The 15,655-nt window shown below is 51.8% G+C and overlaps 1 protein-coding gene across 16 annotated transcripts in view; it reads right to left on the reverse strand.

The window, feature by feature from the left end:
* AKT2 (AKT serine/threonine kinase 2) overlaps nt 1-15,655 on the reverse strand; it is a 48,656-nt gene that overhangs the window by 11,972 nt on the left and 21,029 nt on the right. For 13 of the 16 annotated variants that reach the window (XM_026482299.4, XM_026482301.4, XM_057314391.1 and 10 more), the window contains exons 3-4: nt 9,731-9,859; nt 7,911-8,022 (exon numbers count right to left, since the gene is read on the reverse strand). In XM_026482299.4, the coding sequence (XP_026338084.1) occupies nt 7,911-8,022; nt 9,731-9,859 (241 nt within the window). Of the gene's footprint in view, nt 1-2,263; nt 2,697-7,910; nt 8,023-9,730; nt 9,860-15,655 lie in introns of those variants that run through there. The other 3 variants (XM_048223571.2, XM_026482303.4, XM_057314393.1) reach the window with 3 other exon arrangements.

Genomic DNA, 15,655 nt, shown 5'->3' on the forward strand with positions numbered 1-15,655 from the left:
TGACACGGGGCCCTGGTTGCCCCAAGGGAGGGGAACTGGGAGTCAGCAGTAAGGAGGAGTCTAATTCCACTGTCCCCCCATCACAAACACTCCCAGAGCATTCACCCCTCCTTTTGCATTACAGATGTGGAAACTGAGGCACAGATTGAAAAAACACAATCCAAGAAGAACACAGCGGGTGCTCCGAGCCTGGTAGCAGGAAGTACAGAGGGCCCGCAACCTTCCAGAGCCGAAGGGCAGGGCCATTCTTGCTTAGCTCTACGGCTTGCGGAACTAAGCAGTCACCACCCCAGGAGGCCCCAGCTCACGCCTGGGAGCTCCAGGTCTCAAAGTGGCCTCGCTCACAGGAGATCGTGCTTTCTGAGGCAGATGCGTGAATACCGCCAGCACCGACATCAAGTGCTGGCACACTGGCCCTCCCCGGGGCCAAGTCTGGGGGCCCCCTAACCCACAGGGGCAGGGATTTCGTCTGTCTGTCCACGCTACAACGCAGCACCTGAGCGGGCACTCAGTAGGCACCTGGGGAACAAGTGAGCAAGGAGGCTGAAGTTCAAGTGGCCCCAGACTCGGTGCACACGAGGCCCAGTGCGCATCCAGACAGATGACAGCAAGGCCCGGCGCATGCGCAGGCAGGGCAGCACTGGCCTCTACCCTCTCCGAGCCAACGCCTCAGGCTGCCATTTCTCAACTTGTTTTAACCCATGACCTCTTTGGGACAAGTTACAGTATAAATCCCTATCCCCACATTCATATCTCTATTTTTCAAAAAATGGCGGTGGGGTGGGCACATCCCATGATAGGCTTTACCAGATCATAACTGTCCTCTTAGAAATTTTTAAATGCTGACTTCAGGTCTAAAACCATGGATTGAAGAAAAAAAACAAAACAAAACACGGGGGCACCTGGGTAGCTCGGTTGGTTAAGCATCTGACTCTTCAGCCCAGGTCTTGATCTCACGGTTGAGTTCAAGCCCTGCACTGGGCTCCACGCTGGGCATGGAGCCTACTTAGAAAAGAAAAACAAAAAACCACCCACCAATCTCCTAAGAGACATTAAAAAGAACAAAATATGTATATATCTCACATATAGAGATCTCGAAGGACTGTCACATGAAAAAGGTAAAGACTAAGACGCAGGAGGCGCCGTCATCTCTGGTTGTAACGGAGGAGAACACAGACAATCCATCCACAGAAGCCTAGATAAGTAAATATGGGCTCGGCCACACCACGGGAGCACTGGAAGCAGCTCCAAAGGGCATCTCTGGGCCCCAGAGCTGGTGATGAGGAGCATGGGCTCCAGAGCTGCGTGGGCTGGGACTCAAGCAGCAATTCTGCCTCCAGGGCAGGCTCACCCCTCCTTGGCAGACGCTGAGGCACAGGCGAGCCGCTGCGTACAGACCATGGTATACGGGAAGCGTTTGACTCCAGGAAGGTGTTCAAGACGCTGGGTGAGGCCTGGACCTATGCCATCCACCCTGGCTCACGCTGCCCAGGCCCCTAGGCCCCTTGGCCCCTTGTCAAGGGAAGCCGCTGACATGCAGGAGGCTGCTCAGGGGTAACTGGGGCTCTCCCACCGCCAGACAAGCCCCCGATCCTGTTCCAAGTGGACCAAGATTGCAAGGTTGCAGCACAGAATTCCAGAGAAAAAGCAAGGGCCTCTGTCCAGGGTACTCCTTAAGGGTTTGCAACATGGTGTCTGGGGCAGAGGGGAGCTCCCACCCATAGCTGGGGCTGCTGAGCCTTCCACGCCTCAGAGGAGAGCCCCCAGGGGAACAACCTCCTTCTCCCAGAGACATGATGAGAAAAATAAAGGCTCCACAGACACCAACTCCTTCCACACTCATCAAGAACACTGGGGGGGGGGGGCATTTCTAATGTGGAAACTGAGGCACACAGCGGTAGAGTCACTCGTGGGGGGCACACACACACAGGAGGTGACAAAGCTGAGACTCACATCGGATCCTTGCGTTCCTTGTGGCACCACGCCACCATTCCCTGATGAGAGTAACAGCTTCCCTCCCAGATGAGGCCCTGACGGATCAAGCAGGGCCCTCCCGCAAGAAGGCTCGGGGAATAAGGTACACAGTGCATGCAGCCCGGGCATGGGGTGAAGGAAAGCCGCCCGCTGGGAGTTCAGACCCTGGCCACCGTTCTGAGAGGGCCTCCCCACCAGGGAGCAACAGGAACACCAACGGCTTGCAGAACGCACTGCGGCCGGAAGCTCGGTCTGCCCACAAGCCTCCCAAGTACGGACTGCGACTCACCTCATTCTATGAACAAGGAGACTGAGGCACAGCGATGCCAGCACATGCCCAATTACACAGCCAGCCAGCAGAAGCTGCAGGACACAAACCCGAGAGTCCCTACTGCCCTCAAAGCACTTGTCCCGTCAACTGAGCACTTTCAGGGACCTTCTCAACCCTCCTGTGGGCTCTGGGACCGCAGGAGGCCTACTGGGAGGAGCCACGCTCCCCCACGCAGCACTAGGCCCAGCGCAGACCAGCTCAGGAGCAGGCAGCTGGGCCCGGAGCTCAAGTCCACTGCAAACTGGTTGTGGGGACCCAAGGGACTGCACTTCTCAGGCCTCGGTCTGCCTCCCACGCACCAGGGCACGACACACGGGCTGAAAAGCAGACTCTGGAGCCAATGGCCTGGCGTGAATCCGAGGTCTGTCCCTTCCTGGTGGTGATGCCGGGCCATCTGACTTTCCTATGCCTCAGTTGGCTGACACAGAGCGCCAGGACGAGGGCCGTGTGTGTAAGGGCGAAATGAACAGGAGACACAAAGTGCTTAGGGCACTGCCTGGCACAGAACAAGACCCTCAAAGGGCTGCTGTGAGAATTCGCTCAGCCAACCGGCAAACACTTCCCGAGCGCCTTCGGGGTGCCAGGCCTGTGTTCTGGCGCTGAGGGTGCAGCTGGGAAGCCCGGGGTGTCTGCAGAAGGCCCAGAGGTGCCGGCATGGCTGGGGCAACAGAGAGCAAAGGAGGAGACGAGGGCAGGAGGGAGGAAGGCCCAGGACACACCGGGCTCCATGTGGCACTGGGTTAGGGATGGACAACTTCATCCTTCATGGCCTGAGAAGCCACTAAAGGGTCTGTGCAGGGGGTGACAGGACCTGATTTCTGTTTTCAGTCTGCAGCTGTGGTGGGGTGCGGACCGGAGGTAGGGAGAGGAAGCATCAGGAGACTATGGCAGTCCTCCAGGCACAGGGTGCCAGGTGGCCGAGGGGATGGAGGGGAGGCAAGGCACCAGCAAGTGCGATTCCATGCAGGCAGCCTGGGCCAGCCGCTTCCTCCTCTGTTCCCCACCTTGGCCAAGGACCGGAGCTCCACTGTGTGAGTGACACAGCACAGGGCCAGGGCCAGGGCTGCCGCTGCCACCTGAGGCAGGAGGTGTGTCTGGAAAGTTTAAGGAATCACAAAGTGACCAGTGTGGCTACAGTGAGGAAACTAGCAATAGAAAATGATTCTGGGGGCGCCTGGGTGGCGCAGCGGTTAAGCGTCTGCCTTCAGCTCAGGGCATGATCCCGGCGTTGTGGGATCGAGCCCCACATCGGGCTCTTCCGCTGTGAGCCTGCTTCTTCCTCTCCCACTCCCCCTGCTTGTGTTCCCTCTCTCGCTGGCTGTCTCTCTCTCTGTCGAATGAATAAATAAAATCTTAAAAAAAAAAAAAAGAAAATGATTCTGGAGAGGAGACCAGATCACTTTGTAGAATATGGCATAAATTCGGGCTCCTGAGTGGCTCAGTCCGTTAAGCAGCCGACTCTTGATCTCCGCTCAGGTCTTGATCTCAGGGTTCTGAGTTTGAGCCTTGCACTGGGCTCCATGCTGGGTGTGGAGCCTACTTGACAAAAAAAAAAAAAAAAAAAGGGTGGCTCAGTCGGTTGAGCATCCAACTCTTTTTTTTTTAAGATTTTATTTTATTTATTTGACAGAGAGAGAGGCAGTGAGAGAGGGAACACAAGCAGGGAGACTGGGAAAGGGAGAAGCAGGCTTCCCGCTGAGCAGGGGGCCCGACACGGGGCTCAATCCCAGGACCCTGGCATCATGACCTAAGCCGAAGGCAGATGCTTAACAACTGAGCCACCCAGGTGTCCCGAGCATCTGACTCTTGATTTCAGTTCAGGTCATGATCTCAGCTCAGGGTCGTGAGATTGAGCCCTGCATCGGGTTCCATGTTCAGCGTGGAGTCTGCTTGTCCCTCTCCTTCTGCTCCTCCCCCATGGGCATGTTCTCTCCCCTCCCCGCTCCAGTAAAAAAGATCTTAAAAAAAAAAAAAAAAGAATATAGCATAAACTCTGGAGTTACTCCCAGTGGAAGTAAAGCCACTCAAGAGTTCTAAGGAGAGAAATGACACAATCAGATTTACGTTAAAAGGTCATAATAATGTGATGTACTGTTAACTGTACCTACTAAGACCAGATGTCCGCAAACCTGTCCCGGAAAGGGCTGAGCACTAAATGTTCCAGGCTCTGTAGGCCACGCGGTCTGTTACAGCTGCTCAACTCGGCCACCACCGCAGGGCAAAAGCAGCCACAGATAATTTGTATATCAATGGGCTTGGCCTGTTTCAATAAAACTTTCTTTGCAAAAACAGGAGGCTGGGCCGTGGTTTGCCAACACTGCTCAGGCCCTAATTTCTGGTTTATAGGAAATATAGACACAAAGGAACAAAGCGAACAGTGCCAAAATAAGATAACACATCCCGAGTGTGAGACATTCTACAAGACAGCTAGCCCAGCTTGTCAGGGGGAAAAAAAGAAAACCAATGTCGTGTGGGAGGAAAAGACAGGGCTGAATGAGGTGACTGAAAAACATTTTGAGGACAACTGGGGAAGCTAGAGTAGACACGGACATGGAGAGGAGGCTGGTAAATATCTACGATGAACAGTGACCTCAGCTGTGGTAACGGCATCATGACTCTGTAGGAGAAAGTCCTTATTCTTAGCAAACGCCTGCTGACGTATGAAGGAGCAAAGTGTCATGAAGTGTGGTCAGAAGTGCACAATTCAGCACAAAACAAAGCCAGATGAGGCAAACGCAGCAGATGCTGGAGGGCTGAGTCTAGGTGCAGGGTACCTGGATGTTCGTTTCCTAGACTTTTCTCTCCACTTTCCCGTACATCTCAAACAAGGGGGTGGGGGTGGCAAGGGGGAGTCTGGGGGGGAAGGCAGGAGAGGCTCCCAGGAGCACAGGCAGCAGGCTGCTGCGGCCTCTAGACAACACCCCCACCCCGCGCCCACCTCTGCGCAGGCTCGGGCCCACATGGGTGGTGCAGGCCAGTGAGGACAGCCACAAGTGAGCGTCCTCCCTCTTACCAGCTCACACCTCCCCCAGGGTGAAGGCCAGGAATCTGGGGTCTGGCCTCAGAGCAACCCCAGATTTCTCTCCAGCAGCCACAGGTGCTAGGAAAAGGAGCAAGGCAGGGCTCGTCCAGCCCCACGGTCCTGGTAAAGAGATTCTCCCCCATGCTGAAGAGCACAGGATCTCACCAAAAATGGAAAACAGAGCGGGGCTCTTGTCTACTAAAACGCTTTGCCAGCCCCCCACTGCTCCTTTTCCAGGCTTGAAGACTGCACACCCGGTATTGCTGAATCAAGGGCTTCCTGTTTACCATCCCCTGAATCTCGGAGCAACCTTGCGACAAACCCCAGTTGATTCACGACCTGCCAAGCCCTGGAGGGATCTCCATCTGGAGTCCACGACCTGGTTGAGCTCACCGGCAAGGCCTCCACCGGCCCTCTTCCAAGGCCCCTGGCCCTTGATTCTTTGGTGACGCAGAACCCTCTATGGTCCCTGAAAGGACACCCTGTCTCACCTCCGGGCCTTTGCATACGCTGGTCCCTTTTCCCAGAGTCACCTTCACCTTCCTACCCAACATCTTCCAACACCCAGGCCCTATGTACCTATTGGTCTTCATCTGCTTTTACTGGCAGTCCACGGTTTCTGTCGCCAGCTTTCAGCAGAGTCACGGCTGGCCTGAGATGGTAGGGAGCTCTGCTGCCCGTGGGGGGACAGGCATATTTCTAACTTTGGGAAGCCAAACAATGACAATTATACCACAGACTGTGGACACACATCTTTATGAAACTGTTTTGTGTATACCCTCGATCCACACTGTCCAAGAGGGGAGCCACCAGCCAGCCGTATGTGGCTACTTAAGCTTAAATTGATTAAATAAAAATGAAAATTCCAGCTCTCAGTTGCACTAGCCACATTTCACATTTCAAAAGCTCAACAGGCACCTATGACTACCGGCCATCCTCTCAGACACCACAAGTACTGAACACTTCTTTCATGGCCAAGACTCTCGGGGACAGCACCGTTTTCCTGGGTTCCCCACAGGGTCAGTGGAATCCTCACCCCCCAGGCAAGCCAAAGGAGTATTTCTCAAAGTGAGGACCAAGGGGACAAAGTGGGGAAAAAGATGTGTGATACTCGTTACAAAGGTCTGAGCTTCCTAGGACATACAGAGCTTTCAGAAATGAGAGGAAGACCGACTACCCAACAGACAAGTAAGCAAAGGTTATGAACAGACGGTTCCGAACAGGAAACTCATGTGGCCCTTGCACGTAGGAGAGGATACTCGAAATCACCCATACAGACAAAAGGGTCAGTGAAAACCACCTTAAGGTGCCACTTCCCACTGACCAGACTGGTAAAAATCCAACCATTAGAAAACAGAAGGCTGCGAGGACGCTCTTAGACATCTTAGAAATCACAAATGCAGATTCCCTGTGACCCAGAAATCCCACATCTAAGAGCTCCTCTTATAGGTCCCCCTGCACATACGTCAAACGAGGTAAGCACAGGGAACTTCACCGTGGTACCGCCTGTAATGAGCCAAAGCCTGGAAACAACGCCGATCACCATTTGTCAGGAACCACTCAGTAAACCTGGGGACACAGGTGTGCGGCTGTCTAAAACAAAAAGTACGGCGGCTCTCTGTAGACTGAAGCAGAAAAAGTCCCCAAGGAATGAACCATGAGAGACTGTGGACTCTGGGAAACAAACTGAGGGCTTCAGAGGGGAGAGGGGTGGGGGACTGGGATAGGCCGGTGATGGGTATTAAGGAGGGCACATATTGCATGGTGCACTGGGTGTTATACGCAAATAATGAGTCATGGAACATTGCATCGAAAACTGGGGATGTACTGTACGGTGACTAATATAACAAAATAAAAATTATTAATGAAAAAAAAAAGAAAGACAGAAAGACAGAAAGACAGAAAGAAAGACAGAAAGAAAGAAAGAAAGAAAGAAAGAAAGAAAGAAAGAAAGAAAGAAAGAAAGAAAGAAAGAAAGAGTCCCCGAGACACACTGAGGAAGAAAAGAGAGTTCAGAAGTCTGTGTACGATGCTACCTTTTGTGTCAAAAGAACCAACCACGGGAGCAGGGTGCAAAAGTCTATCTGAATGAGCTCGTCCACCCGTGAAGCTCTCCAAGGACACAGAAGACGAGCGGCGAGTGTGGGGGCAGGGGTGTATGGGGCAGAAGTGACAGACACCTCCTGACACTGATTTTTGAACTAGGTAAATCTGTATCACTCTTCTGACGGTTAAATGGATCTCTTTAACACTGAATGTCTGAGCCATCACTTCAAAATCAGCGGCAATGCTCATTACAAGTGCAGCTCCCCGACCCTCCGCGGGTCTGCAGGCAGTGGGAGGCCCTGACGGGGCCCAAAGCTCCGTGCTGTTAAGCTCCACCCACGATTCCGATGCACCCTCCAGTCTGGGAACACAGAAGAATGTCTGCAGACTAAGAATCCCTGCTCTTTCCAGCTCTCAGAAGGGCTAAGACAGGCAAGTCCTAGGCAGGGCCCAAGGGACGCTGCCCATCTGTGGCCCCCCTCCTCACATGAGGCCGGGCCACTCTCAAAGGGCGGCCACACAGAGGCCCACACTCACCTCTCATCTGGAGAGTCTACGTGGAAGGTCCTCTCGATGACCGTGGTCCACTGCAGGCAGCGTATGACAAAGGTGTTGGGCCGTGGTCTCTCGGTCTTCATCAGCTGGCATTCTGCAGACAGAGAGAGGGGACAGAGCCGGGAGAGTGGGGGACAGCCCTGCTGGCCTGCAGCCCACATTCCGAGCCACTGCCTGCGTGCCACATGGTGTAGAGATACGTTAGTGACGGAGTCCGCCCTGGCCTTGTCTCTCTGGGGCTCAAGGTCCACTGTGTGTCGGGGAGGGGGACAGACCACCAGACAATGACAGCTCAGTGTCTCCGGGGGAGGCCCAGGAGGCAGCCAACCCAGCCCAGAGCTCAGGGGGTATCCCAGAAGGGGCATCTCTGCACTGAGCCCTCAACGAGATCAGAATGTAGTCAAACCACACAGAAGGGCGCATCACGTACAGAAGCCCAGAAGTGCGAGAGGGTCCAGCATGGTGAGGGAATGGCAGGTTCTGCTCTAGATGTAAGAAGGGGAGAAGAGAAGGACAGGCTGGAGGCGGACAGGAGCTGGACTGCAGGGCTTGGGGTGCATGGTGAGGAACTTGGGCTTCGTCTTGAGGACAAGAGGGAGCCACAAAAGGCTTTCAATAGGGAAAGGACATGAAGATATCTAAACAGATCCCTCTGTCTGCCATGGAGGTGGTGAGAGAGAAGGGAGGCCAGGAGCCGGGGGAGGAGGCCGGGGCTATGCCAGAGTGGGGCCGTGGGGAGGGGAGCAAAGGGCAGGGAGACAGGCCATAGAAGAGGTGGAGGCCACTAGGACGAGGCCAGGCCTCTGGCCTGAGCACTAGGAGGCAACAGGACCCTCCCTGAGATAGAGACGGAGAAGAGGCGGCTGGGGGAGGGGAGAGTTGAGAGCCAGTTTGGGACATGGTGGGTAAGTGGACTAGAGGACATCCAGGGAGAAATGCACAAGAAGCTGCTCGGGATAGCCTGACAGTTCAAGTGAGAAGCCAGCATGGGGCACTGCCACATCGGGGTCACCAGAACCCAGGGAAAGTGACAAGGACAAGGCATTAAGCAGGACAGAGAGGGGACTGGTGTGGGTGGGTGTGGCCTCAGATGCTGCCAGGGGGAGAAGCTGGCACAGGGAGCTGGGTGGGAGAGGGTGATGGTCTGGGCTGAGGAGTGGCAGAGGAGAAGGGGGTGCCTCTGAAATGTTCTCTGGAGGTGGGACAATGAGGACGTGGTGACCGATCCAGGGAGCAGGGAAGGAAGGAAGCAGGGGGTCGGGGGCAGGACTGTGGTTCTACAAGGCCCAGGCAAGGGATTTGGGCCTGCCAAGCTTTCACTGGCCAGCGTAAGGCTAGAAGGCACCACTTGGGGTACCATGGATGGGACGGAGGATGTGAAGTTAGCCCTGCGATCAGCTGAGCAGGAGACCATGCTGTCTGTCTCTAGGTTAGAGGGACAGAGATGTGGGCCGTCACCAGAGCGCAGGAAGGATGGCAGGTGCCTGACACCCACCAGCACCACAGGTCCAGCTGGCAGATTTACAACTGCAGAGGCGGTGATGCCTGGGGCGAGGGCCTGGGGAAACGCCTGGCTTCTCCCTTCTTCCTGCTCCCCACAGGCCACCAGTTCAGCCCTCCCACCCCGGGCCAAGCTGACACAAAGGTGGGGCAGGTGGGAAAGGTGGGAAATGGATTGGATGGCAAGCCAGACCTGGACAGGCCCGCACCCAAGAAAGGCCAACCCCCATGGGCCCCCTGGACCTGCCAGTGGTTGCTTCCCTGAGCACCTGACCTCTGGCCTGGCGTGCCCCAAGACGCACCTGCGACAGAGAAGTTGTTCAGGGGGGGCAGGGTCTGGTCAGGGGCGTCAGGCCGCTCCTTGTATCCAATGAAGGAGCCGTCACTCTTCAACAGGAAGTACCGGGGCCTCCAGGTCTTGATGTATTCACCTGAGTCGAGGCAGAGAGGAGGGAGAGAGGTCAGGGCAGGCAGCCCTGTGCGACAGCACCCCACAAAGGGCACCTGGGTGGGAGGAGGGTTCATGAGAGGGCCGGGAGGAGACCACCTCTGCTAGAGAAAAGCTCCAGGCAGCCCCCGCTGACGCAGGCCGGGCCAGGCCGGGCGCTGGGCAGGGCCCCAGTGATCCAGAGGTCAGGCCTGGCAGGAAGGCGCCTGCTGCAGTGCCCTAGGGCACCAGCTGCCTCCGCGTGTGGCCAGCAGCAAGCCATCCCGGCCATCCCTGCCAGCGCGTGGCCCGCTCCCAGGGGAGGCCCGGGCTTCCAAACACACATGCCCTGTGGCCCTGTAAGGCCAAATCCCATGGGCTGGTATTCACCAGGACAGCCGTGCAGGTGGATCAAATGTCAAAACACTGTGCCAGGCAGGGTATAACGGCTGCTGCGCCCTCTGAGTGCCCCTTGATTGCTTCCATTTGTTCGAACCAAGAATATCCAAGCACCCTGTGTTCACACGCCCACGCGGCAAGGACCCACTCCTCAGAGGGCCTTATTCGTAACTGTAAAAAGTGGAAACTCAAAAGTCTATCAACTAATGAATGGAGAGACAGAACGTGGCACAGCCACACAAGAGACTCTCGGTCCTATGAAGAAGTTACAACTACACGCTACATACAATGTGGACGAACCATAACTTATGCTAAGTGAAAAAAGCTTGTGACCACAAACTATTCCATTTGTATAAAATGTCCAGAGTAGGCAAATCTACAGGTGAAAAGCAGATTTGTGGCTGCCTGGGACTGGGAGGGGGAAGTCTGGGGGGAGGTCGGAGGGGAATGGCCAAGGGGGAGGGCAGGGTTCTTTCCAGGGGAGTGGAAATGCTCTAAAACTGATGGTGGTGAGGGGTCTACAACTCTGACCACACCGAAAGCCACCGAACTGCATACTTTAAATTCCCGAATTGTATGACGTGTGAATTCTAGTGCTAGCTCTTAAAAAACATGAGATGGTAACCATAAGACATCCAGCTTAGGGCCCAACATACCACAGGTGCTCAATAAATGCTTGTCATCATCAGCCCACTGTGCAAGCAAGTAAACAAGACTGGGCCAGGCCCCCGACCCACATGGCACACGGGAAGCAGGACTGCAGGGTGGGCTCTGAGCTGGGTGTGCTGTGTGGCCTCCAATAAGTCACTTCACTTCTCTGAGTCTTTGTCTCCTCTCATGCGGATATCCATTAACTGATGACGATGATCAGGTAACACTCTAGTAGTATTCCGTGTCAGGTACTGCCCCAAGTATCTTTCAGGACTTAACTTATTCAATTCTTTCATGTCGGTTCTAAATGACTCAATATATATAAAGTTCAAAAACCAACAAAATCCCAAATCCAACAGCACAAAGGAAGGATTATAGGACGTGACCAAGTGGGGTTATACCAGGAATGCAAAGGTGGTTCAATATATGAAAATCAATCAACGTAATACACATTAATAGAACAAAGGGGGAAAAAACCACATGATCATTTTGACTATGGCAGAAAAATACTTGACAAACCCCAATACCCTTTCATGATAAAAAAAAAAACTCGGCAAGCTAGGAATAGAAGAGAATTCCCCCCACATGATAAAGGCATCTATGAAAAATTCACAGTTAACATCATTCAGTGATGAAAGACTGAAACTTTCTCATTAACATCAAGGAAAAAACCAAGATGTCTACTGCTTTCACCACTGCTGTTAAACACTGCACTAGAAGTTCTAGCCAGAGAAAAAGAAAAAGAAAGAGATAAAAGGCACTGAACTTGAAAAGGAATAAGTAAAACTATCACAAGGAATCCACAAAGTAATGACAAGAGCTAATAAATCCGGCAAGATTGACACACAAAAACCAGCTGTTGTTTCTATACGTTAGCAATACACAATCCATAAAGGGACTTTTTTAAAAATCCCATTTGCAAAAGCACAAGGAGGCAAAAGATGTACACACTAAAAACTACAAGACACTGCTGAAAGAAATTAAAGTCCCAAACAAATGCAGAGATATCCTATGTTCATGGATTGGAAGGCTTCACATATGTTAAGATGGCGACACTGCCCAAAGTGATCTACATATTCAACATGGGATGGTACCTATCAAAATTCCAACAACCTTTTTTGCAGAAATAGAAAAGTCAATCTTCATACTTCCCGATTTCAAAACTTAAAAGTTTTGATTTCAAAACTATAAAGCTACCGTAATCAAATCAGTGTGGTCTGAGCATAGACAGATAGACCAATGGAATAGAACTGGGAGTCAAAAAATAAACCCACACATATGGTCAATCAGTTTTCAACAAGGGTGCTAAGAGCATTCTGTGGGGAAAGAATAGTTTCTTCAACAACTGGTGGAACAACAGGACAACCACAGGCAAAAGAATAGAGATGGACTTCAGCCTCGCACCATACACCATATATAAAAATTAACTCAACATGGATCTACTTAAATATAAGAGCTAAAATGGTAAACTCTTAGAAGAATACATGGGGTAAGTCTTCATGACCCTGGATTTGGCAATCGATTCTTTGATATGACACCAAAATTACAAGCAACAAAAGAAAGAAAATAAAGTAGATCATTAAAAATAAAATTTTTGTGCAAAGGACATTATCAGGAAGAAAAAAAGACAACCAATAGAACAGGCAAAATATCTGCAAATCATAGCACTAATTAGGGTCTAGTTTCCAGAATATATAAAGAGTTCTTACAACTCAACAACAAAAAGATAAATAGCCCAATTAAAAAATGGGCAAACGGATTGCATGGGCATTTCTCTAAAGATATAAAAATGGCCACTATACACATGAAAAGATGCTCAACATCATCAGTCATTAGGAAAACGTAAGTCAAAACCATGATGAGCTACCGCCTCACAGCCACTAGGACTGTAATTTAAGAGAAAGAAAAGAAAACGGGCATCCGAGTGGCTCAGTTAAGTGTCTGACACTTTTCTTTTTTTAAGATTTTATTTTATTTTTTTTTAAAGATTTTTATTTATTTATGTGACAGAGAGACAGCCAGCGAGAGAGGGAACACAGCAGGGGAGAGGGAGAGGAAGAAGCAGGCTCCCAGCAGAGGAGCCTGATGTGAGACTCGATCCTGGAACACTGGGATCACGCCCGGAGCCGAAGGCAGACGCTTAACGAATGCACCACCCAGGCGCCCCTAAGATTTTATTTTTTTATGTGACAGAGAGAGAGTACTCACAAAAGCAGGGGGAGCGGCAGGCAGAGGAAGAGGGAGAAGCAGGCTCCGCACTGAGCAGGGAGCCCAACTCGGGGCTCGATCCCAGGACCCTGAGATCATGACCTGAGCTGACGGCAGACGCTTAACTAACTGAGCCACCCAGGCGCCCCGCATCTGACTCTTGATTTCAGCTCATGTCATGATCTCATGTTGAGGGATGGAGCCCTGTGTCGGGCTCTGTGCTGGGCATGGAGCCTATTTAGGATTCTCTCTCTCCCTTTGCCCCTCCCCCTTCTAAAAATATTTTTAAAAAAATAATAAAAGAGAAAGAAAAGAAAAGAGACAAAACAAGTGCTGGTGAGGATGTGGGAGAAAACGAAACCCTTGTGCACTGCTGGTGGGAATGTGAAATGCTACGGCTCTGTGGAAAAGGCTGGTGCTTCCTCAAAAACTTAAATACAAAATACACTATAGGTCATAAATGCAGAATATACAACCCTGATACACATAAATGTAAATACATATATTACCTAATCAGAGTGCATCAGATTGTAATTACAGAATATACGACCCAATTTATATAACCTGTAGAGATACAGATTATAAACACAGAACATGTGACCCAGCAATTCCACTCCTAGGTATGGACCCAAAAGAACTGAAAACAAGTACTCAAATGCTTGTACACCAATGTTCGTAGCAGCTCTATTCACAGTAGCCAAAAGGTAGAAATAGCCCAAATGTTCATCAACCGATGTATGGATAAACAAAATGTGGTATTTTCATACAACGGAATGTTGTTTGGCCATAAGAAGGAAAGAAGTACTGATCCCAGCTACGATATGGATGAACTCAAAGACACTGTGGTAAGTGAAAGGGAGCCGGACACAAAACGCCACCTATTGTATGATTCATTTGTATGAGATGTCCGTAATAACTAAATCCTTAGAGACAGAAAACAAATCAAAACAAATCGGAGGCTGCCAGGGGCTAGGAAGAGGGGGGAATGGGGAGTGACAGCTTAATACGTACGAGGTTTTCTTTCAGGGAGATGAAAATGTTTTGGAACTAGACAGAGGGGTGGTGACACCACATCGTTGAGTGTACTAAACGCTACTGAACTCTACACTTTGAAATGGTAAACTTTGTGTTATGCAAATTTTACCTCCATTTTAATTTTTTAAAAAGATTTTATTTATTTGAGATACAGTGAGCACGAGCTGGGGTGGGGGGCAGAGGGAGAGGGAGAAGCAGACCCCCGCTGAGCAAGGAGCCTGATTTAGGACTTGATCCCAGGACCCTGGGATCATGACTTGAGCTGAAAGCAGACGCTTAACCAACTGAGCCACCCAGGCATCCCAATTTTATCTCCACTTTAAAGAGCAAAACACACAAACAAACAAACAAACAAAAAAACCAGAAAAACACACACTAAGGCTACTGGAAGTTAGGAAAGTGTTCCTGTCTGGGAAGGGCAGAGGGCTTCTGGGGACTGTCTTGTTCTATATCTTGATCTGGACATTGGTTCTAGAGTGAGTTTATGATCCAGGCACTCACCTGCAGTATTTTCTGTATTGGTAATAAAGGGGGGGGGAGAAACCTAGAAGGAAAGGGAAAACATCTTCACAACAATCCCATTTTACCAACAAGAAAACTGAAGCCCAGAGGCTCCATTACTTGCCTGTTAACTGGGAGAGCTGGGATTGGAAGTCAGGTTTGCTCCGTCCAGAGTCCACGCTCTTGACCACTACACTGCCTGCCTCACAACTGGCAGACGGGGGCTGGCCTGGTGGGGACCGGCAGAAGGTGTGCAGAGGCTGTGTCAGAAAGGGGACTGGCGCAGGGCATGAGGGACTCCAAAAGCAGACCCTGCTCAGCAAAAGGTAGCCTGTAGGCCAGACCTTGAGAATGCTGGTTCAGGAGGCAGAGGGTAAGTCTTTGCCGAATCCTGGGTAAATCAGTCTTCCTGCCAAGCCTCAGCTTCCTTGCCTACAAGATGGCGCCGGCCTCCCAGGGCAGCTATGGAAACGCCACAAAACTGGGCTTGCCTAGAGCAGAGCCCTGTGCCTGGCACCGGACGGGCACATGGCAAACTGGGGCTCTATTACTTTAACCACCAGCGGTGGGGTGAGATGGCACAGGTACCCACCTGCCCTTGCCCACCTCTGCTCAGAATGGTGGGCCATGGGTTGGGGGGGGGGCACACCTGGCTGGCTCTGTCAGAAGAGCATACGATTCTGGATCTTGGGGTCGTGAGTTCAAGCCCCAAGTTGGGCCTAGAGCTTACTTAAAAAAAAAAAAAAAAAAAAAAAGAATGGCGGGCAATGGGAGGCCCAGGAGCACCGTGCATCCTTGTGTGTACGGTGCAAACCCAAGGTGGGTGCGTCCCAGCGAGGCCATCCCAGCAGCTCATCTGGGCCCCTGCAGCATGAATGGAGGCACTGAAGGCCTAAGAGGGGCTGAGACCCATTTAATGCCGTCGGCAGCCCTAGACCAGACCCAAGCTCCCGCCCCAGCAACAGCTCTCTGGCTGCCTCCAGGGCTCCTCACAGCCCAGCCCAGT

Source organism: Ursus arctos, unplaced genomic scaffold (assembly GCF_023065955.2).
Source record: "Ursus arctos isolate Adak ecotype North America unplaced genomic scaffold, UrsArc2.0 scaffold_19, whole genome shotgun sequence".
NCBI classification, from domain to species: Eukaryota; Metazoa; Chordata; class Mammalia; order Carnivora; family Ursidae; genus Ursus; species Ursus arctos.